The following is a 21,270-nucleotide window of genomic DNA, read 5'->3' on the forward strand; positions in this document are numbered from 1 at the left end:
CCTAGCTTTCAAAGATTAGAGTCTAACACATACCCACTTCAGCTCTTGTATAAGCAGCTGTTTTTCCTGCATAACATGTATCTGAAGGAGCAATATCGGTAACTACTACAAGCACCATTCATATTTATATGCACAATTACCCATTTTGCTGGCACAAAGCTGGCTGCCTGTCTGAGGATTTATACCACGCTGGTGTTGTCAGCACAGTATCTGTGTGCCTGTTGCAGGTAAAACAGTTCCACAGGTGATATTTGTGAGTGCTGTTTAGGAACCAACTTTCTTTTTGTCTTTCTTTCTTATTTGTATTATGGTAGCAACTAATGCACCAACTCGAGGATCAGAGTCGAGTCCGAGGTGTTGTACAAGTAGGTAAAATAAAGACAGTCCCTGTCCTAGGTTATGAGCTCCAGGATTACAAGAAGACATAAAAAAGCCTGAAGCAGATGGGCAGGGAGATGGAAGATAGGAAGGGAAGGTAACAGTAAGAACGTGTTGCATAAGTCAGTAGTCTCAGCAGCCCAGCCTGACCAATGACTGACGGTAGTACTTTGCAGGCATCTACGTCTGATTTCACCCACATAGTAGCTGCTACTCTGTATCCTTTGTGATTTATTTTTGCTCAGCTATTTCCTAAAGATTCGTAGTGTGTGGGATTAGTTTATGCACACAGTTTAGGGTTTAAATTAAATTTTTAAGATGCACAGGCCTTTTGGGGCACTCTGCCCAGGGATGATTTTCATCCTCAGTGATTTAATTTTAAGAGAAAAGTTGGGGAAATTTACCTGTTTGCCTAAACTATCTGTTACCTTGTTCTAATGGTTCTATAATTTTCCCAGGCAGGCAATGTATTTTCCCCCTCCTCCTGTATTTTGCTATGGTTGTATTCTTGTTTGTTAAATATGGCTTGGCATTATTTGCCTCATTTGGGAGTTTTGAGAACATTGTGCGGTTTCCTGCTCAATGTCCTCCTGTTAAAAGTTTCACAAATCAATCTTTGCCTGCAGCAGAAACTCATGCATACCTTGTCTATCTTGTAGGTAATCCACCAACAAGAGAATCCTCCCCAACAGGATTTGAAAGATCAGTTAGAGATCGTTTCTCTCTCTCTCTCTCTCTCTCTTTTTGGGAGGTGTGGGGAAGGCAGTGTCAATGGAGCTGGGAGAAACCCAATGGATCAATGGTAGCATCTCTCTAACTTAACCTGAAAGCGGCAAGGAAATTCAAAGTTAGGGCTCACACGGTATTCCCAATTTGCCTAAGCATCCCAGATGTCTCCAGCAATATGTGGTTTTACATAAGGTAAATAGTGGTGTCTAGGCACTCGGGGTAAAATTCATCCCTGTGTAAAGCCACTTCAATCCCATTTAATTCCCCCATTTATGGTTCGAGGGAGATTAAGTGTTGCACAGGCAATACGATGGCCTTCTGTTTGGGGGTGAATTTCACCTAAAGTGAGATGAGGTGTTAAGGACAGAGTGCCAGCTCTACCTTAGACTTTTGTTACTTCTGTTACCTAAAAACAGTCGTTGTTACTGGAAACTAGTGGGCAGATGCTACTCTCAGCCCACTGGTGTAAATGCAGAGTAACTCTATTAGCATCTGTGGATTTATACCCAGGTAACTGAGAGCTGAGTCTGGCCCAACCTTTGTGTTTGCATGTGTATGAGTGAGGGTGTCATAAACAGATAGTTAAGGGTTAATGTTCTTTCACCTGCAAAGGGCTTACAAGCAGAGAACTGACATCTGACCAGAGGACCAATCAGGAAACAAGATTTTTCAAATCTCAAGGGAGGGAAGTTTTTGGGTGTGCGTTTTTTGTGCTCTGTCTGTTGCTCTCTCGGCTCTGAGAGTGATCTCTCTATCTCCGGGCTTTCTAATCTTCTGTTTCCAAGTTGTGAGTACAAAGGTAGAAAGACAATATTGTTTTTTTTGTATTTACATGTGTGTAGTTTGCTGGAATATTTTAAATTGTATTTCTTTTTGGATAAGGCTGTTTATTCATTTTTTTCTTTTAAGCCAATACCCTGTTTCGTCCCTTGAACAGAGCACCATGATGTCTTTTTCTTTCTTTTTATAAAGCTTTCTTTTTAACCTGTTGGAATTTTTTTTAGTTAGGGCTCACGGGATTGACGTCTGCAGCTCACCAGGAAATTGGTGGGAAGAAGAGCAGGGGAAGAGGAATCTCTTTGTGTTAGAGTTACAAAGCTTGCATTTGCAGGGACTCTGAGTGAGGGTAAGAGAACCTGATCTCTTGTTGTGTTTCAAGGAATTGAAGCAGGTGATTTCAGGTATCAGGAGGGTTATTTCCTTGTTTGTAAGATTCACGCATCGGAGTCTTGGGTCCCAGGGAAGTGTTTTGGGAGACCAGGTGAGCCAGGCACTGAGAGTTCCTGCTGTGCAGTCTATCAATCTAAGCTGGTAATTAAGCTTGGAGGTTTCATGCAGGCACCCACATTTTGGACGCTAAGGTTCAGAATTGGGACTTATGCTTTATGACAGAGGGAGTGCCATTGATGTTGAGTGGAAAAAACCCAGCACCAGAAACTATTCCTTCCTCCAACAAAGAAGCATAACGCATTAAAAATAAGATCAACATAAACAGCAAGGGTGAAAAAAACAAAACCTCAGCAAGGCAACTTGTGATCATGCAGCTCTTCCTCCTCCCACCTTCCCATGGATTATTGTAAACCTTGCTCCTATCCTGATTAGGCAGCCCAAAATAGAAACCAATAGTGCTCTCTTCTCTTGAGCGTACTCTTGGAGGCAGCAAGGTAAAGAAAGCAGGGGAGTAAGGCAGAAATCTGAAAGGGGGAGGAGTGGCTGCTGTGATTGGTACTAACGGCTCATTCTGGGGATAGATATGATAGAGATAAGGGAGCTGTGCTTGACTAGCTCGTGGGCCTGTGCTGCTAGTCAAAGTTTCAATGAATGGGATTTAAAAAAACGGAGTGAGCGTGTAAACGTCTCAAGCGGACTCACTACCAGAGTACTTACCAAATGCGGAGCCACCCCGATCTCTCATTTCTGCGCAAAGCGTGCACCGCGAGAGCGGCGCGGTTTCACACCCAAACACCCACTGCCCGCTTGGAAACGCAGCCCAGGGGAGAGGGGTTCGGTCGCGCCCCGAGCGAGAGCTGGGCTGGGTAACAACATGCAGTAGCCCGAGCCCCGCTGACGCCATGGCAGCGAAGCCCAGCTGCGGCCAATCAGCGCTCGCCAGCCCGACTCCCAGAGCTGCTGCTCGCCGCGGGCTGGAAGCACGAAACCATTCATGATTTTGGTGACGTCATCCAAGGGAGGGGCGGGCACTCTGAGCAAAGCCACGCCCCTTCCTCTATATAAGCGCCTTCCCGGGGCGCTGGCGTGGTTTAGCGCTGTAGTGGCAGCTGATAAAGTGTCTTTAGGGTTAAAAGCCGATCAGTGCGTAGCCTCTTCCTGGGCTGCTGTGCCCCTGGCCATCTCGCAGTGCTAACAAGGGAAGCCGCTAGGCTCCTTTGCTACGCGCTCCCTGTTTTCGCATCCCAAAGACGCTTGTCAGCCTTTGTGGTAGGACTTCATGTCTGTATTTTTCCCCATTCACTGGTGAGTACGTTCTTGGCGGGTTCCCCGGGGGCGGTTGGTGGGTTAGGAGCTGGCTAAAGCTTTGACTGTGCCCGGGGTAACTTTTGAAGGGGAGGGAGGGTGATGCTTTTGAGAGAGGGGGATATTTGTCCTGCAATGGGTTTGCAGGCAGAAGTCACAGTCAAGGTTGTGACGGGAGAGGGGGGAGGTGTGAGGGAATGGAAACAAAGGAAGTGAGCGTGGAGGCTGTAGTAAAGCGTGCAGAAGGGCTGTGGGAGGCTTGCTAGAAAACGTGCCCAGACTTTCACCTATTAGCCCCAGTTGCGAAAATCTAGGGGGGCTTGGAGATTGTGCTTGAGGGGCGGGTGGGCTGATTCGGAAGCCCACTTGAGAGTGGATGCGTGAGCTGCTGCCAGGGCTGCAAAGCCTTGTGCCGGAGAGAGGGGTTTTATTCACCTTGGGAGTCTGTGAGGCTGTCCAGGGGAAGCCGTAACAGGCGCCAGCAGTGGCCTGAGCCCCGCTGGGGAGTTGGAAGGGGTGTTTCAGAAGCGATCTGGCTGCCGTTGATCGCATGCTGTAGTGGCTGCAGTCTCCCATCCTTTCACCTATTCTGCCCTCCTTCTCCTTGCGGTGACTCGCAAGCGCCTCTTTATCGTCTCCCTGGCTTGGGAGAAGAGAGCGGGCAGGACTGTGCAAGGATCATGCCGGGGAAGGCAGGCGGAAATGCTTTCCGGGTGTGTGTTTGCCGAGCAGCTGGAACTTGCTAGGCGGCTTGCAGTCCCGCACCCGGTTACCATCCTTCTTGCGCTGAGCCTGGGCAACGTCAGGGGCTGGGACCAGCAACGAAGGCAGAGGCGGTCAGGTCAGCTGGGGAAACTGACAAGGCAAACAGCTCGCTGCAGCTGCTCATCCTAACCCCAGTTTCCTTCTCCAGGGAGACGGTGTAGCCGCCTTCCCGTTGCCCTGCATCCTCCCCCCACTCTTCCCCCCAATAAATTCAGAAGGCCAGACTGTGCTCTGTTATATCCGAGTAAGCAACTGAAATCAGCAGTTACTCCTGGGATGAATTTAGCCCATTGACATCACTGCCCGTTCCTCTGGATTTACACCTATGTAAGGGTGGGCACAGGCTGGGCCAAGCTCCCTTATTGTCTGTACGTGCCTTTTCAAGTGCATCCTTTGAACAATCAGTGTGCAAGTCCATCTGAGGGCTGAAATCCTAATAGCCCTGGATTAGAGCTACCTGCTAAAGCAGATTGCTTGGGAACTTCGGTGAGCTTGTCACCTTCATCTTACTATTGCCAGGTAGCCACGGGGCCGCTAAAGCTGAGGTCCTAAAACCTCTTTTTTTTTTCTTTTTTTTTTTTTCAGTTGCTTATGACTTTCTTGCTAATCTTCCATGTGGGCTGAATTATAGAGGAGTTGCTCCGGTTATAACACTGGAACTTACGCTGCACCTCCAACCTTTCTTTCCAAATTAAAAATGACCCTGTTTAATATCCTTAATGTTGCTTCTGGGAGTTGTAAAAGGACACTGGATTAAGCAGCATTCCTCCCCTTGTATTGTTGGAGCTGAGCGATCTAAACATCTGACTGCATTTCAACAACAATCTTGTTCACTTCCTTTCTTTCGATTCCCTTGATGAAAATAGACTCTGTAGCTCATGCAGTAGTTTGGACTGCAAATGCTTTGGGGGGGCATGGTTGCAAGCAGATTTTTTTTAGTTCAGTTTAAGACAGTCCTAGAAACATGCATGTAGATACTGGCTTTTGCAAAAACCCTTGTTCTACTAATCCTGTGCTGACCTACTAGTATCCTTTTAACCCATCTAGAGTTGGAAAATAGAGAGCTCCAGCTCATCAAACAAATGGCTCTGTGCAACTTCTCTCACTCCCAGGACTGGTATTTTGCAGCAGAGGATAGGAAGTACACAAGCTACTATTTAGCTTAGGCTAGGGAGTTTGCAGAGATCTCCTATCACAAGATTCTTGATGTACCACTTAGTGAGAGCTTGGAAAAGAACACACTTAGCTCTCTACCAGTTACTTGATAGGTGACACTGACAACGATGCGGCTCCACAAGTTGTCATGCCTGAGTGGGGTATCTGACTTAATGAAACATGCGTCAACTTTAATGCTACAACTTCTGCTGCTGCTACTCATAAGAGCTGGTGCATCATATGGTCTCACTTTGCCACTGTAAACAAAGCCTTTGTGCTTGTTTTATATGTGTTATCTGTGTATCTTGTGCTTTGGGATGCTTTTGAAAGCCCTTGTGCTGGTTCATGCATAGTAAGATGGAGTGGCATTGGGAAGGCAATGTAAACTTGTCTGAAGTCACTTTGTGGGAGCAAGGTGCAACAGATGGCCAATATTTTGGTGACAAATGTGAGTTGACCTGTGTGTGCAAATGCAAAGTACTGCGGTTATAAATAGGCTTAAGTAATAGCATAGTAAAATAGAGGAACTACAAGCTGTGAAAATCAACTTCACTTTCTCAAATTGTTGAGCTGGAAACTTCATCATGACTGCAAAAGCAACGCTGCAATTGGCATATCTCCTACTCAACTGGTGTGGAAATCCCTGAGGAAGTAAAATAAGTCAGTAGGAGTTAAAACTGATTAGTTTTTAAAGCTAGGGGGGGAAAATGGTAAGTGCTAGTGCTTGGTGTGGGGTTTTTTAACCTACACTTGAGAGCAAAGTTGGAGGAAGTGGAGTTAAACTTTAATCTGTCTTGGTGAAGTCTTGTATTGCTCGAAGTGAGAGATCCTGCAAACTACTTTTTGGGTGCATGATATTGTGTACTGATTCTTTAGGTGAATAATTTTTTATTCCCTTACAAAGAAGGGGATAGGGCGGGGGAGAACAGAAATAGGATTTAGTGGTTTAGCATTTCAGTTCTTATCTGTGACTAATTCTGCAGCAGTATAAAGCTTTAGTTTTTAGATACCACATAATCTTGTTCAAGGACGACAGTGATTGAATGGCTTCATGAGAGCTGAAAAAGTATCTTTAACTTTGTTTCCAGCCCTGATTATCTGAGATCAGCTGAAATGACTGAGGTGATGATGAGTGCTACATCTATGGATGAAATCGGGCTAAGCCCCCGCAAGGATGGCCTATCATATCAGGTAAGCTTTCTGTTGACTGGATAGCATTATTGGCTGGTTACATAATAGTCAACTATGGAACTGTCCAAGCTAGGTTGCAAACTTCTAGCCTAATGTACCTTTCCATAATCTGAGCTAATAAATCTCGCTGTAGTGAGAACAAGTCAATGGTCTAGAATGTTTGCTTGGCAGGAGCAATTTGTTTAAATTTAATTTCTATCTTAATATCGGATTGTATTAACCAAGTACCTTTTTACATAAATCTGATCATGTAGTATTCTTGGGGAGGGGCTATGCCAGGGGGAAGTTAGCCCTCGTGGACCCTGGAGTTTCTTTGACAGATCTGCAACTTGGTCTACAAGCAGTCTGCCTAGAGCAGATGGGAGGAGTTGTTTGTGGCACTTCAGTCTTTTAAGATAATTCTTTTGTTTATGCTGAGCAGATAAGGCTATTTTAAACTGTTTGCCATGTGCTGTATGAGACAGTCTATTTTCCCATTCTTCTCACAAAACCTTAATCTTAATACTCAGTGGTATAAGCTCCTGGCAGCTGAAGAACCTTTGGTAGGAGGATATAGCATAAAATGACTGATTAGTGGAATTAGCTAGAAACTGGATATTTTTTCCATCCCACAAAAATTGCAAAACTTAAAATAGTAAAGTATTTGTGTGTGTGGGGGGGGGGAAGGTTAACACCCTCCAAATGACAGGGTTCTAAATTTTTTTGAAAATAAAGCAAATTTAAAAAATGAAACTTCGTTATGGAAAATTTGAACTTTCTTTCCAAAAAGATCAACATCCTGTTTTACCATTTCTGAAAACTTTTCAATGTTTTTTCATAACAAAGTTTCATCAAGAATGATACAATTTTGAAAAATGTTTTGGTTCAGCTTAAGCAGCATCTTCAGATGCAAAACTTTTTGACAAAACTTTCAACCTGCTCTAGGGACTAGCTCTGATATATGGGCTATTAATACATTATTGCTAGGTGTGGAGAGCTGTTGTATGTCTTTTGATATTAGCCTATTGATTGACCAACATTTCAATGCTTGTCTCAGTCTATTTTCTACATAACCTGAGATGTGCAAAGAATGAGCATTTGAGTAATTGTACCTTCCCAGTTCTCTCAAATGGCGATTTCCACTCTTTAACTACCTTGTGGAGACTTACTATTAAAGTTTGATATGAGAGCTTGTGCATGCAAGTGGCTGATTTATGTGTATGCCGGATCTGTGCATAACAGGGCAGTTTTTATTTTTATTGTGTATATATAATTACTTCCCACTTGCAGATGCTATTACAGCAACTGTATGTGTAGGTTTTAAGTATGCATGCAAATTGGTGCACCATTGCACGCCTTGCTCTTTAAAAGGGCCTTAAAAGCACTAGCGTAAAGAGTGCATCAACCTGTTAGATCCAACCTGGATAGGGAAAATGTGGTGTATTTGATCCAAAAAACTCTGGTTCCACGTGCTGTGCTCTGGTTACACGTTTGTATGTGAAATAACTGTTTGAGTGGCTCTAAGGATTGTAAGGATGCTCACGGCTCATGAGTGAGTTGGAGCTTCCAGAGAGTGGGCATACTTCAACAAGAGTCCTCAAACCCTGCTTCATCATGACAGCACATAAACAGCCACTGCAGTAACGGTGTTAATAGGTCACCGCATCCAGTCAGGCCAATAACTCTCTTCCTCTAGGCTCCTCTTAAACTGTCCAGACAGGTCTGGAGATTTCGGGATAACCAGTCAGAATCTAGGCACCCTGCTTGTCCTAACTATATTGTGTGAGCTAGGTTTTTCCAGCATTCGCGATACTAGGACCAGGTCTCCACTCCACACTTACTTCAATACAACTGTGGCTCCAGAGTGTGAAAAAACCCACTCCCTTGAGAGATGTCCTTTATACTGACCTAACTTCCATGTAGACAGGACTGTCTCAGCAGGAGAGCTTCTCCCATCAACATAGCTACCGCCTCTCATGGAGTTGGCATTAAGCTGACTGGAGAGCAATCTCCTGTCAACTTCGAGCGCCTTCATCAGCAGCGCTGCATCGGCCAATGCAAGTTTGTAGTGTAGACCTGCAGTAAATTTGTTTGTTTAGACCCTAACACTGGGGAGCAAACTGCTTGGTTGCAGCATTCAAGTTGCTGGGAGTTCCATTAATGTTTGCAAGTTGCATTTAGTACTAAGTATTGCAAATTACTGTATCTGCAAAGTGTTGTTGGCTCTCGGAGCTCTTGCTTCTCTGTAGTGGTCTGGTCCTAGTCAAATACCTGCAGGCTTCTTATGATGCCTACACTTGCTTCGCCTAACTGACAGCCTAGTTGACTGTAAGAAGCTACTTTCTCCCTCTGTTAGCATACAATCTTTGGATGGCTGGGTGGAGTGAAAAGTGGGTGGTCACCTTTTAGTAGGGCCCATGCCACATGCTGGCAATCTCCACAAGCAAATTGTTATATGAACAACGTACAAAAAAGGACACTCGTTTACATTGCCTGTAAATTGGGCTACAGTGGGGAATGACGGTCTAGACTGTAGTCCTCCCACTAATGCACTGGGATGGAAACTGTTTGTCGTATTGTGGTATGGGTTACTAAATATGAACAGCAATAGAAAATTAAACTGGCTTATACAGTTTAAGGTAAAACCAAACACTGAGAGTGAAAGAGGAAACCCACCTAACAGGATGCAAACAAAACCACTAGCTCACTGCTTTCTGTGACTGGCACTGCTGACCCATCCCTTCTGCTGATTGTGAAAGATTTTCTATATGAGAAATTGTACACTAGTCTATTGAGTGTCCGAGTTTAGTATTTTACAAGTGGACAGGGCTAATGAAGCATGAATGCTCCTGCAATATAAGCCACATTGTTCTAAGCTACAAAATCGTCTACCTGTCCTGCAGAGTTGAATTCCAATTATAAGAACCACAGCACTTGGACATAAGAGGCAAGGACTTGTAAAACCAGAATTGGAACTTGGTTGCTTTGTTAGTATTTCCTTGGACAGTGGACAGGCAGTCCCTTAATTTCAGCATGACTCTTCTGTAGCAATGTTCAACTTAATTTTGGATTGTGGTGGTGATGAGCTTGACATGAAATGTTAAATCTAACCATGGGTCTCTAGATCCCTGAGTATTCGAACTGGTCCCTAGTTGGATCCTCCTCCTGGAAGGGGACTGTTCTTCAGAAGGTGGCCCTTCATTGTGGAAAGCTCATGAACTAACTTGCAAGATTTTAGTGCCCTTAAATCAAAACCTCTGTCCTAAAGAAATGAGCATAGATTTGGTACTCAGCTCTGTTTTGAAATTCTCTCATGATCACAGGAAAACAGACTGGATATCCAGCTATAAAAGGCTCTGTGCTAAGAGAATGTAAACATGGAGTTCAGCAGAACTTTGCAGGAAAGATTAACCAGTGATTTCTAAATTTATTGTAAGATTCCTGCCTCTGTCCCCCCACCAGCTGTTGTGCTCCATAAACTTAAAACACTGTCTTCCTACTCCTGGCAACAGACTATCAGTTCTGTCTAGATATACAACTGAACTCATGTAGCTCATGAGTCCAGTGCATGTCAGGAGAATGAACATATCACAGTAAGTTTGCTCTTAAAGTAGCAATAGGAAGGCTTGACTTCCAGAAGGCTGAGGCAAGCATATTCTTTTTGTAGAAGTCTATATACTGTACCTACTTTGGCCTAAATTCTCAATTTGTATGCAATTTTATGTACATAAGCACATCTCAACCCTCAACTTTCTGTTCATTTGGCTTTAATGATAGCTAGCATGGAACTATACTTAAATGCAACCAATAGACAGTCTTGGAGAGTTTAAGCTAATGCACTTAACTCTTTCCTTGTTGGACAAAGCTTTTATTAATACAGTACCTACAACCAAGGCTGCTCTGTTAGCTCCCAGGAGGATGACTCAGCTGCCAGGTTTGAAGGGCCAAAATAGAAGCAGATGGTGGAAAGCAGAGCAGGAGTCTGACACAATACAAGTGTATCCTATGGGAAGCCTGGACAAAATATATCTGAAAAAAATGAAGTCAGACTGGGTCTTGTGACTGCAGTGAAGAGCTATTTTTGGATATCTAATGGCTGTCCCATAATTCCTATGGGAACATTAATACAGTAACTCGTTCAAATGCAGCTGATGGAGCAAGATGCCCCTCCTACAGAGACAAATATGCACATGAAAAGTTCCATTCATTTCCAGTCCGTCAGCCTTGTGCGAGTCCTGTCTCTTTATAGCCAGTTGGAGCTAATATATGGTGACCCCTTAGTTCTCTCTCTCTCTCTCCCCCCACCCCGAGAGAGGCCCATTATCTGAAAACGCCTAGCCACTTCTCTGCTGGCTCACCTTCTTCTAATGTCATTCCACAGCAGCACAAATGTTGTGGGTGAGAACAAGGCTCTCAAGACTAAATTAATCATTTTTGCTGCAGTGTTGTCAAAACAGTCCCTTGACCTGAATCGCTCTTAAGTTCTTGGAATGGTAGCTGGGGTTGAGCACAGTGAAAACATCTTGATGCCTGAGGCAGCTGTACTGAGCAAGCAGTGTATGCCAAACTCTAAGCCAAGAGTTCTTTCCGGTGGACTAACTGCCCTAGACAGGTGACTGACTTATTTCTGAATGGGGTAGGCATGCAATGACTGAGCTGGCTTAGTCACATCCACCCTGCTCTGGTGGGCCTGGGAAGCTCAAACTCTAAGTCATGGTATTTTCATGCTGGGATCCTAGCACTGGCTAGGGATCTGATCTATCTGACGTGTAACCCTCATGCACATGACAGAAACCTGGAGGTTTCCTCCCCTCATTGAGACTAGGACTCTTTGCAGCATCGTCTGCCCATGAAGCCAGCTCCTCTTTTGTTCTGCTGGAGCAAAGTTGATTTTCAATAGGAAAAGACAATATTAGGTGTTGCTAACTAATTCCATATAGGGAGTCACATGCCAATCTGTAACACTAGTGTAAATCCAGAGTAAGTCCACTGACTTCAGTGGAATTGAACTGATGTTGCTGAAACCAGATGTGTAAGGAGTCAGACATGAGAGGTTGTACCCATGGACAAAGACACATGTATTGCCAACCTGATGGCTAATGGGGAACTTAGTATGCCTTCATATTCACCTCTTGTATCTTGTAAGATGCCTTTATATTAACTTAAGTAAGGAAGGCCATATCTGTACTGAGGCAGTCCTGCATTGGAACTGACATCTATGCACTGTGTAAAACTGTCCTCTGAAATGATTCCACTGTACAAAATGAGAGCCTGGAAGAAATAACTTCACCAGTTACTCAAATCCAGATGTGCACAGTACAGACAGTGGCTCAGGAAGTTGCACTGACATGTGCTAACACATGTCTAGTGCATAGATCAGGCTAAACATTTAGCCTAGGAGCACAATAGTGCTTCAAATGTTGATGAATCTGATCAGACCTAAAAAGGATGGAGATGGAATTATTAGGGCTACAGATAACTGTCTTTATTGTAAACCAAGGAACAGCATTAAACTGAAACCCAGGATGATAAAGGGACCATCTGATCACAAGACCTCCATGTAGAATTTCTTGCCCTCCCCTATGCAGCTTTTGCAAGGGAAGATCCGTTATCCTGATTGCAAACGTCGCACACAAACACAACTTTCCTTACCACTTTTCATCAGTATGAGCACTTGTCTATGCTATCCTGAGTAGTCATAGTAGTAACTGGTGCCCCAGCATTTCTTACCACTGACATGCCCCTCTGGATTATCTTTCTCTTTAATGTGAACTTTCATCCTGCCTCTTGGAAGGGTATTGTGTTCTGCTTCTGCGGGTGGGAGTGGGTTGTTAACTTTTTTTCCCTTGACAACCCTCCATTCAGGTCTGAAATGAGATGTAGTTGGTCTCGGATTTTTTCAAGAACATCTAGCTTCTAGTATCATGGTTCTACCTCTAAGGATGGTAGTATCTGTATGCTGTCTCTATACAGGTACGTTTGGGGCACTAAAGAGGCTAAAGCACCCTTGAATTCCATCAGTCTGCATCCAGGGGGTTGTCCTGTATTACTGTCAGAGCAGAGAACCCAGTCTAAAGTACTAGTGTCAGAACATAAGTTTCCTAGAACTTGTCAATACTGATACAATGACCTAAGTGGTTAGGAATGTAGGGCTCTGTCCAAGGCAGCAACTGGCTTCATTTGGGAATATCTTTTGTATCTGGAGGGAGCTGTATTCTCCCACCAGTGTGCTCCTACTAACAGCAATTTTCTGGGTGTCTGGAAGAAAAGACCCCAGGGCTGGAATCAGATCTGTTATGCCAGTGTCAATTTGAAGTTAACTTCCTTTAAGTCAATGGATGTTGCTCTGAATTTACACCAGTGTAACTTTGACTGGAATACAGTCCTCTGTATCTAATGTTGTGATCCTTCCAAGTCTCCCATTCCTCCCTTCCAGAAAGCAGGATGTTCGTGCTACTGCTGTCTCGTTTTGTATTGACAATAATTAGCCCATCATGTACAGTTAAGTACACTGCATCTTACTGTCCAGTAGTATCTGGTTTCCTTATTAGCATTTCTCAGCTTCTTGCAGTCCTCCTGCATGAAGCTGGCAGCCAAAGGTTAGTTTAATTATGGCAAAGCTCCTCTGCTCTGGGGTACTGGGAAAGGGCTCTGGCACCATCTGCCTTTCTAGGGGTGTTAAATATTTTCCATTCTCGGTGCCAAGCTCTCAATCTAGAAGTCACTTTTGGGTCACCTGGCATGGAGATGTATGTGGATGACCTTAAGTTTGGGGCTTCAATTTCTGGTATCACCTTTCAGTTCACCTTCTAGGCGAAAGTTGAGAACTCAGGTTTGCATATACCTGAGCTGGAACTGAATCTACTGCGGAACAGAATGGGATTGCCAGAAGACCTCTGAACAAAGCTTGTCAACCACTGCCTTCTCAAATTCAGGCTAAGTGTGCTGCATGTCATAGTTAGGGCAGCAAACCTATTCCTTGCCCTCTGCAGCCTGCAAAGATGTGTCACAGAGCTCTTCGCATAAAGCTTAGAGACAGGCCTTGGCTTCTAAAGCTGTGATTCAGTGACCGCAGTTGCTGTGATTACATATTCAAAGTTGTATGCAGTCATATGTAGATGGCAGGGGAAAGTTAGCCCATCATAAACGCTCTTCTGTAGCGTTCTTGGCTGTTGGAAGGTGCCAAAAGCTCCTGTCCTACGATGATCTTAGCTCTTTAACTCCAAGACTCTAGTGAAGCATGTAACTACAAGCTTTAATATCTACATTGTATGAGTATTCATGCTGCATTCCAGGACAGGATTTTGAGTGCCATGAGCTCCATGTAAAACCTGCAGTGGGTTATGTGGGTGCAGATTTCCCTTTTTGTTTCCAATTCCTGCTCTGGAGGGGGATGTCCCTCAAGGTATTTCCATCTATGCTGCATTTCAGATTATACAGAGAAATCAGTCTGAGGAGGGTGGGTAAAGGAGAGATTAGTTTCTTCTCTATAGTGAATGGGAATCTGCCTCTTGTTTTGGAGTGGCTAGCGGTCAGATTGCATGGGATAATTTGCCTGATCTGTTCCCTGAATGTAAATGGCAGTCTTATTATGACAAACTTTTCCTTGGTTGCCACAATAAGGGCAACAAGCAAGGCTATCTGTCACATGCTAGGAAATCTGGCTTCATATACTTTTTTCCATCGACTGTCCACACCCTTGGAAAGGGTAATTGCAACATCTCCTCCTCTTTTTTTTTTTTTTTTTTTTTTTTTTTTTTTTAATGCTGCCTCTATGATTAAAAAACATGACTTAGTGGAAAAAAAGCTTGACCTCCTTGGGTTCAGCCTCTCGTGCAGCTGTTCAAGATAAGATTGTGCTAGTAAAAAATAAAGCTGAACACCACATTTGGGGATATTTGTTTGTGAGGAAATGACTAGGTCCTTGGTTTCTGAGAGAACCAATCTGTCAGTCTATTTTCAAAACTACTCCACTTGACCTAATGCAGCTAAAATGGTAGCAGCCAAAGGTTAGCAGTATAATAATTAAACTTTTTTCCTACAGTGTAGGCTATTTTAGTGGCATTATCAGCATATATAACCTACTATAATATGCTTTCTTTCCATTGCAGCCCTCTAAACAATACAGTGTCAAGGTTATCTGTATCCCAAGTCTGGGGAGTTAATACTGAAAGTTCAGTTCTGGCTGCAGCTCTTAAGCAATGGGCTGGGTGTCTGGGATTGGTCTGGCTGAAGCCACTAAATCGTATGAGACGCAGTTACAGTTTGTGGTACTTGCTATTACTCATTCCCAGAACAAGCCATACAGTAACACCCATGTTAATGTCACAGCATTCATAGGCCTTGTCCATACCATCCTCCTCTTAGCTTCCTAGCAGTCCAGCTGCAGGACCTGGCTAAGGTGCCCTGGAGCAGTGTGAGAGAGCTGGAATTAGACATCTCCCTGCCTTGCTGCCTACTACTAGCCTAGGCTGCCTGTCTGAAATGTGGCTTTTTGTTTTGAGCCATCCCTGACTGAGAGTCTCTAATGGCCATACTGAGGCTGTTACTGCAGTATCGTCTCCCAACTTAGTCTCTCCTCTCCCTCTCTTCTTTAGTAGTCATTTAACTGCTACTAAACTGGCAGGAACTTGGGATTATGTCCCAAAAAGTCTTCCATTATCTAAAGAACAACACTGCTAAAGCCTGTGAAACCCTGAGTATTCATAGGTACGTCTGAACTATGCTTTCCTTTGGGTATTGAGTCCTGGCAGTGAATCACAGAACCCTCACTGAAAACTGATCTGCAGAGCTAGTTAATTGACTACCATATTACAGCATATCTCTAGTAGCTCCGTTGAGGTTAGGCCAAATTTTCCAAGAGTGTCTACTGGGTGTGGGTGCCCAGCATAGGACTGGAAGAGGACTTGTTGGATCATTTTGTCCAGTCTCCTTCCATTGCAGGCAACATCGTCATATAATCCTTTTCATAAATATATCAAGCTCCATCTTAAAATTAGGTAGGTTGTTTGCTCCTCCTGGAAGGCTGTTCCCAAACTCACATGAAACACCTCAGGCTTCTGACTTGAGCATCTGCTACTACAACTGGAACTGCAAGTGCTCAGCGCCTATTTGTTTTTTTAAACAGGCCTTGCCTCTCAAAAAAATGAGGCATTCCAAACTAGTGGATGCTTCTGAAAATGTAGACACTACTGTCTAAATGAGGCGCTACTCGTCTCCTCTGCTAGCTTCAGGAAAATGGAGTAGCTGTCGTGACTGCCTTCTCGTATTTTGAAGACTGTTTTATATTTAATGATGCCCAGATAAATGCTTAGTCTTGTAAACAGGACAGGAACTTTTGATAAATGGTTGATTGCTTAATTATCACTGGATAATCCGAGTTGGCAGTTGTCCCTTTTTTCCCCTACTACAAATTCTTGTCTGTGTGAATGGGTTTATTAAAGACTGTCCATCGGTAACCCACAATAATTGCACTGCATTGCTCACGAGCAATAGTACTTTCTTGCCTCTCCTGCTTCGAAGGTTCAGTAAACGTGGCATTTGGTCTTATTCTAGGGCACATACCTACAAGTACTCCTGCAATATACTACTACAAAAGCAAGGTGCTTTTCCTGGATTGAGTTTCTGCCTTGACATCTAGCACTAACAGTGTAGTCCGCTCTAGAGAACCGTCCAGGTGCTCTCCCATGTTCAGCATTATCCTACCAAAATGGCACCAGTGTTTGGGCTTGAATGGTCTGCTGGGGCTATCAAAGGGTGGCATCCAGATGGAAGATGGCAGGCAGTCCAAATCCACTTTAGGACTGGGAAATGCATCACAGGAACTTTCAGTGCAATAGAAAATACTGGCCTTATAGGATAATCTGAAAAAAACCCATAACTATTTTCAGAAATAGTTTATTACTCATTTGCATATCACTGCACTCTAGCCTTTAAATGTCATCCTCATGACTTCTGCATACTGTCCCCTAATTTTAGAAATGTTCTGACTGAAATTTAAAGGTAACCATGTAAAGAGCCACTTTCTCCATGTTGACTCAGAACAAGAAAACCGTCTTAGATAGCCAGTCCAAACCCTTGAGGCAAAAAGACCAAGAAGCTGGAGAGCTAAAATAGTGAGCCTGTTTTCACAATATTTCTGGCCTGACCAAAAGCAGGAAATGCAGACATCAGATTCTCATAGCAAGATTTTTAACTCTGTCTGCAAATTCATGAGCATTGGTGGTAAGCAGTGAATGTCTGGGAGGCTTAGTTGATGTGTCTGAAAGCATAGAGATGTCCATCTTGAACTTTATTCCAGCAGCCTGTCAGTTTTGGAATCCTTCAGACAGCTGCCCCCACCCACTTTTTTTAGTTTTATTTTTTTTGACAGCATTCTGGTGCTTCAGGTCCCAGCCTGGTTCATGAGTTTTCCTGAGAAGCTAACCTGAAAACTCCTGAACTTGCAGAATTTCATCTATGGTTAACTCTGTCCCTTGGAACCAGACCTCTTGAGATTTGGCTCTTGATAGTTGTGATGCTCTGTAAGCTGCTAGCCAATATCAAAACACTAAAATATTCTTTCTAATGGAGGTACTCTTTCTTTTGTTTCAGATTTTTCCTGACCCCTCAGACTTTGACCGTTACTGTAAGCTGAAGGACCGCCTGCCTTCCATTGTGGTGGAGCCAACAGAGGGGGATGTGGAGAGCGGGGAGCTGAGATGGCCACCTGAGGAATTCCTCGTCCAGGAGGAGGAGGAAGAAAACCATGAAGAAGCAAAGAAAGAGAACAAAGAGCAATAAAATGGCAACTGAAGAAAATACAAGGGATTGTATTGTCTTGAGGGAAGAGCCACACCTTTTCTGAAGGTCTTTTTTTCTTAAGAAAAAAGACAGACAAGTTCAATTTTGCACCTGCAAGATCTTAGGTTTTTTTGTATTCTCTGTATTGAGAACTGAAGCCCTTGATGTGACCGACTCTCCAGACCTTCTAAAGAAGGAAGTCCGTGCAGAGAAAAATGTTTGCTGTTCTCAAGATCACTATCTGACTTCTATTTTTTTTTTTATTTTTTTAAGACTCAGAGACAGCAGAGAAATTCTAAGACCCTTGGTGGATGGTGAACAAGCAAAGCTGTTTAATGAGTTGTGGGGAGGGTGGGAATAAAGAAATATAAGCAGTGTTGAGCAAGGAACTGCCTCTGGCTACAAAAGCATGAGACTAAAGTCTTCATCTGTTTCCTTTCTTATAAGCTTCTGTTTATGTATCTGGAGTAGAGGGGAAATGTGTGGTGACATATCACAAATGGATGCTCTGCTGACATAATTGCTGGGTGGCATAGAGAGGCAAAGGGGCTTGTAGTCTTTCCCCAATTGCACATCTCCTGAAGTTACACAAGCATGTGTAGAAGTAATGGATTTCTTGCGTTAACTATCAAACCTGTTCCCAGTCTTTGCCCGGAAGACATTTTCTTGCCTTCTTTGTCTGCTTTTAAACCTTATAATGCTGAACAGCTCAGTTGGTAGGGTCAGTGTGTTCTGCTGCTACTCTCCATCTATTCTGCAAGGTCCTCGTTTATCTGGAGGTAACAAAGAAATTTCATGTAATGTCTAAATCTACCTGAGATCTTGTTCTAGAAGTGGTTAGGATGTTTCTCTCCTGCTAGCTGAGACTGCTGTAGTAAGAACTCATTACAGTGCATAAAGCTTGCAAGGTGAAGGGGCCACCTGCCTTCTAGATGATTCTGGGGCTGCATGGTTTCCATCTCAAACATGCTGGGTCGACTGTCTGATCAAAACTGGCTTAGTAGAGGGGCATGGGGAGAATCTGCAGGGAACTGTTAGATTTGGGTTTTCTTTGTTAGTAGTATTGCTTAACAGAGCTCCAAGACCTAGCAGTGCTGGCAGACCAAGATGCTTGCAGAAATCATCTGCTTAAGAATGGATGAAATTGAAAGTTCCCACATGCCACAAAGTCAAAGAATGTTGCCAAAACTGAAATCAGAGGCAGTCTGAAATCAAATGGCTGACTTGAAAGGATAAGGATGGGGGCAGGGAAATGATGCCTCTTTTCAGACAGTATTTCATGGCTTTTGAGTGTTCTGGGGAAGAAGATGTGCTTCTGATTGTAACACAGTAGTAGGGTTTAATAAAAGGCAAGATGGTTTGTAAGGTCTAAGGTATCCCATGCAACTTGTTCAGTGCTGAGTGTCTCTGTCCTACCTAACTTTTGCCTACAAGGGGAACTGGTTGCAAGGCAGGTTGACTTGCCACTTTCATGGAAAGTGGCAATCGAGCAACTTTATGGAAAAGCCCCAGGGAGGCCCAAGGCATCTGTTTTGGAGCTGACAGGTCTAAGAATAAATGCTGGTAGTTTCCACATTAAAACAAGTCTGTAGACACTAAAGGAAGAAAGACAAATGTTAAGGCCTTAACCAGCCCTTATGATAAAATCCAGTGCATCTTGTCTGCTAATAACTGGTTCAATTAAAAAAAAATCTGTTTTGGACTTTGTGTGTGTATATATATTTGTATCTAATACCTCATGAGTAGTTTAAACGCTGGTAGGGGTTGGGGGATTGCTTTTAACATATCAGCAGAATTGTTTTAGTCTTTGTCTTGCTTGTGGTTTAAACATAATGGCAATAACTTATCAGCTCTGTTACTATTTCAGACAGACCTGAGGGATTGGAGACTGACTTTTGTATTGTTCTGACTAGTAGCAATGTAGAATGCAGCTTGTCTCTTTTCTTTTTAGCAGCAAAGAACCAGTCTTGTGCTCACTCCCAGGTTTGATGGATTTTGTCATCACTGACCTCTCATGATCTAGTGATATCATTTTTAAACTTATGGATCCAGCTGTTTGTATCTGAGCATCTGTTCTAGTCTTGCTGTCTAATGGAATGAGCTTGTACACCTGTATACCAGCCAGTCTCAATGTTTTAAACTGGTACTAGTCTTCAATCTGTGCCACCATGTTGAGGCTTGTTAATAGAGGAGATGTGGGTAGCAAAAGGATGGAAATCTTTCTCCTCCAGATCTGAGGAGAAATGTCTGCCGTAAAGATTGGTATATTCTTGTCTGCATCCTTTTTTTTTTTTTTAAGGTATTGTGTATATTTCTATTTGTCAAATGTATAAAGAACAAAGCACTCCAGTAAAACTCCTGTCGTCTGATGTACATTCTATTTCTGTAATTCTTTTTGAGCCTCAGGGAGAAGCTAGCTTTTTTTTTCTCAAACTACTTTCTTGTCACTGTGACAGTTGTAAATAAAGTTTGAAAATGCTTTCCAACTTGGTGGCTTTTTTTAAACTCTGCTTACAGAAAAGCAGGTTGGGATTTCACATTTCCCAGAGCTTTAATCTGTACTGGAAGCAACCTTTCACTTTAAAAGCAAGGCCATATTATGCAAAGCACTTTGGCATGGCATGTGTCCCAGTAAAGCTGATGTAATTTAAGCATATGTTTAGATTTAATTATAATTCTTAAGGGACTTGCTGAGCTAGCACGTAAATCACTTGAAAGGATGAAATCAAGGGGCCTGACTCTTCATCACCTTGCACCTCTGCAAAGAACTAATGGGTGGGGGAATCTGCAAAGGGACTTGAAGTTCCTGGGGTTTCCTAGGTGCCTAGCTTGCACAACACTGCAATCTACAAAACTAAATTGGGCACCTAGGCTCCCAATCCAACAAAAAAAGCTGTCAAAAAGGGAGACAGCTTAAGAACATGATCCACAGTCTAGAAGCCAGCATGCTAGGATCTCCCTGTCTAAGTTAACCAATGGGAGATGCCTAGCTATCCATGAATGGGGGTGTGGTTTCTTGTGGGAGCAAGGAGGAGGTGGTAGTGGTCATCCTGGTCCACCTTAACTTTAGCATAGTGGTGTCCTAACCACTCAACTACAGTCCTGTCCTGTCCCCCCCCACCCCCCACACCTCCCAATGACTGTTCCACTGTGGGTAAACAAGTGTGCACATGGGAGACACACTGCAGTCCTTGATCAAGGCACCCATCTGGGCTAAAAGTTACTGGGGGGGCACCACCAGCCTTCTCCTGGCTTTTGAATGGGACCCAGTCTGGTAGGCATGCTCAGAGTACCTACTGGATTGGGCTGTTAGGTGTTCATCCCCTTAACTTGCCCACTCTTCCCCAGGGTTTATGGATCATGCTTGGGCTTGTGGAGGTGGAGAGATGGGTGTCTGGGTGTTTAGAGTGAGGCAGCAATGCATGTGTGCTGAGTCAAACACGGGTGCTGGCCTGCGGGAACTTGAGTCCTTCGCTGCAATCCACAACTCATGTCAAACCTGCTAGGGGCTTAGGTGCCTAAGTAGTTTTGTGGATTCTAGCCTAGATTTTCTTTTTCAGAGGCACAAATTGCACTTGAAGGTCTTGAATTGAACCCCAAACTCTCTGGACATCAACCCTGAAGTAGTGCGAGTCAAGAACTGGGCACAATCTGAAGAGATCTTACTGACTAACAAATTGCTTTTAAGTATAAAACCCAAATCATCTCCTTACCCAAGTCTGTCCTGACACCTGTATGTTACTGGCCTAAGCAGCGGAGGTGAAGGTGTGTTTCCCGAACTTGGGATGCCTCTTGTATAATAGGGAAAGCCCCTGA

General features: G+C 43.7%; 1 protein-coding gene across 1 annotated transcript; it reads left to right on the plus strand.

The window, feature by feature from the left end:
* Nucleotides 1–3,363: 3,363 nt before the first annotated feature.
* Nucleotides 3,364–19,940, plus strand: LBH (LBH regulator of Wnt signaling pathway). The gene is made up of 3 exons (XM_032775611.2): nt 3,364–3,582; nt 6,591–6,693; nt 17,266–19,940. The coding sequence occupies exons 1-3, from the start codon at nt 3,557–3,559 to the stop codon at nt 17,452–17,454; spliced, it is 318 nt and encodes a 105-aa protein (XP_032631502.1). The 5' UTR covers nt 3,364–3,556; the 3' UTR covers nt 17,455–19,940.
* The last annotated feature ends 1,330 nt before the right edge of the window (nt 19,941–21,270 follow it).

The sequence above is a fragment of the Chelonoidis abingdonii genome, chromosome 3, assembly GCF_003597395.2.
Source record: "Chelonoidis abingdonii isolate Lonesome George chromosome 3, CheloAbing_2.0, whole genome shotgun sequence".
Lineage (NCBI taxonomy): Eukaryota > Metazoa > Chordata > Testudines > Testudinidae > Chelonoidis > Chelonoidis abingdonii.

Coding starts and splice junctions, on each gene's coding strand:
- LBH (XM_032775611.2), top strand. CDS start 3,557: ATGTCTGTATTTTTCCCCATTCACTG. Junction 3,583..6,590: donor GTATTTTTCCCCATTCACTG/GTGAGTACGTTC, acceptor CTTTGTTTCCAG/CCCTGATTATCTGAGATCAG. Junction 6,694..17,265: donor AGGATGGCCTATCATATCAG/GTAAGCTTTCTG, acceptor CTTTTGTTTCAG/ATTTTTCCTGACCCCTCAGA.